The sequence below is a fragment of the Sinocyclocheilus rhinocerous genome, unplaced genomic scaffold, assembly GCF_001515625.1.
Source record: "Sinocyclocheilus rhinocerous isolate Xijiao unplaced genomic scaffold, SAMN03320098_v1.1 scaffold791, whole genome shotgun sequence".
NCBI lineage: Eukaryota > Metazoa > Chordata > Actinopteri > Cypriniformes > Cyprinidae > Sinocyclocheilus > Sinocyclocheilus rhinocerous.
In genome coordinates, this window is record NW_015623076.1 from 72,507 (window position 1) to 74,848 (window position 2,342).

General features: G+C 37.8%; 1 protein-coding gene across 1 annotated transcript in view; it reads right to left on the reverse strand.

Annotated features, from left to right (window-relative positions):
- Positions 1-1,111: 1,111 nt before the first annotated feature.
- Positions 1,112-2,342, reverse strand: part of olfcq1 (olfactory receptor C family, q1) — a 3,734-nt gene continuing 2,503 nt past the window's right edge. Inside the window, exons 5-6 of the mRNA XM_016521602.1 lie at positions 2,133-2,256; positions 1,112-2,016 (exon numbers count right to left, since the gene is read on the reverse strand). Coding sequence (XP_016377088.1) covers positions 1,112-2,016; positions 2,133-2,256 — 1,029 coding nt within the window. The remainder of the gene's footprint in view (positions 2,017-2,132; positions 2,257-2,342) is intronic.

Below are 2,342 nucleotides of genomic sequence, written 5' to 3' on the forward strand. Positions count from 1 at the left end.
TATATATATAAACACTTTTTTATCAGTTATTAATTAACTAATTTTTATCAGTTAATTAACTGGTAATTGATCAGTTACTTCAAACGTAGACAATTGATGTCAGCCTGTTTATATCATATTAAATACATATTTCACTCATTAAAAATTAGACAATTTAGTATGTTTTTTTAAGCCTTTTGAATTATGGGGACATAGGCAGTGTCCTCATAAACCACCTTCACACTGTAATACCTCTGTCATACCCATGTCATTATACAAATTTGTGTCCCCATAAACCACCGAAACCAGTGCACACACACACTCAAATCAAAAACATGGATTGTGCATTAGAAGCAAATTGGGAAAACAATTATGGAAAGTGTGCATTCTCACAGTTCTACACACACGCACGCACGCGTATGCATTCATTCATTCACATTCCATTAAGCTCCATCCTGATTTTAGATGAATTTGAATGCAACCTCTCATCCCATAATCGCTTATTCTGTGCTGTCTGTTCTTAGTAAGGCATGGTTTAATAAGGTTAACATAACATCATAATATTGCCTGTAGGTGGAGTACGCTGACTACAATATATGAAGGTGGCACTTAAAGACTGAAAGCTCTAACAGAAGAAAAACCTATTGTTGACACATTTTATTTATTTACTTAAATTCAAGGTTTAATAATAAAAGTTAAACTCAGTCAACAGCATTTGTGGCATAATGTAGATTTAAAAAAAAAGAAAAGAAATCCATTGTATTCTTTAAAAAAAATTATGTTATGGTGAGTGGCTTACAATAAATAGGTCCACCTTGTAAATGTTAAAATGCTATTTCACACAAGACATAAACAATATGCATGTTAGGATTATTTAAATTCATATTTTCTGTGTAAATCATTCATGAATTCATTTTTAGATAAAATGCTTCTTTGAACTGAATGTTTAAATTTATGTGAGGGTATGTAAGGGGTTTGTTAGACCTGACAGAGATTTATCTGAAAACAAGCCAAGCTTATTTGATTGAAAACAGCTGCTAATTGTTCTTAACCTGCATCAAAGCTGTTTATTCATGTTTCAACAAGCAGTACATTTGTTCAGCATTTAAAACTAAAGTTTTTTTTTTTTTTTTTAGGTTGCTCTTCCCATGATGGCTTTTTTAGTGTTTCTTTCTGGGTGTAAAATAATGATGTAGCACTTTGGAGCAAATATGGCAACCAGTAATCCAAAACTTGAAGCCAGGATGGCAAATATCTCTACAGCCACTGCATATTTCCCTGGTGAACTCACATATGCTGGAACAAATGCAATCCACACAGCACAGAAGATCAGCATGCTGAAAGTGATGAACTTTGCTTCATTAAAATTATCTGGAAGATTTCTTGCAAGGAAGGCTAATAGGAAACTTACTGCTGCTAAAAGGCCAATATAGCCGAGTAGCATGGAAAACCCAGCCACTGAGCCTATAGTACATTCATATACTATTTTGGAACTGATATACTGGCTATTTTTATGCGGTGCTGGAGATGCATTTGATAGCCAGACTGCACATATCACAACCTGGAGGGTTGTTAGGACCAGAACTGTGCATCTTTGTTGAGCTGCTCCAAACCATTTCATAGCACTTTTACCCTCTGGGCGAGATGACTTGAACACAGCTATTACCACCATAGTCTTCACCAGGATGCTGGAGATGCACAGGACAAAGCTTATGCCAAACACTGCATGTCTTAACTGGCACGTCCACAACTGAGGCCGGCCAATGAAAAGCAGCACACACAGAAAACATAGTTTGAGTGATAACAGCAGCAGAAAGCTGAGCTCTGAATTGTTAGCTCGCACAACTGGAGTATGGCGGTGATGCGCAAAGATGACAACCACTGCAGAACAGATACAGGTGCCGAGCAAGGAAGCAGTGCTCAAGGAAATGCCCAGAGGTTCCTCATAGGATAGAAACTCCACTTCTTTCGGGACACACTCATCCTTTTTTGGATTGGACCAGAACTCATCTGGACACACTGTGCACTCAATGGAATCTATGTATATGAAAATTAAAGAGAGAGAACATAAAAACAGAGACATAATGTTGAACTGTGATTAAATAATACTACTGTTTCAACTGTTGTAATTTTGCTGGCATGACTCTCTTCACCTGGTATATTAGAAATCTCTCCATCTGCACATGGCAGGCAGTCAAAACAGCAAACAGGAAGGCCCTTCCTTCTGGTTCGCCTGGTGCCTGGGGGGCAGCTCTCACTGCACACAGACTGTTGAGGCTGAAGGACACATAAAACACACAAACACACACACACACACACACACACACACACACACACACACACACACACACACAAAAAGAGCA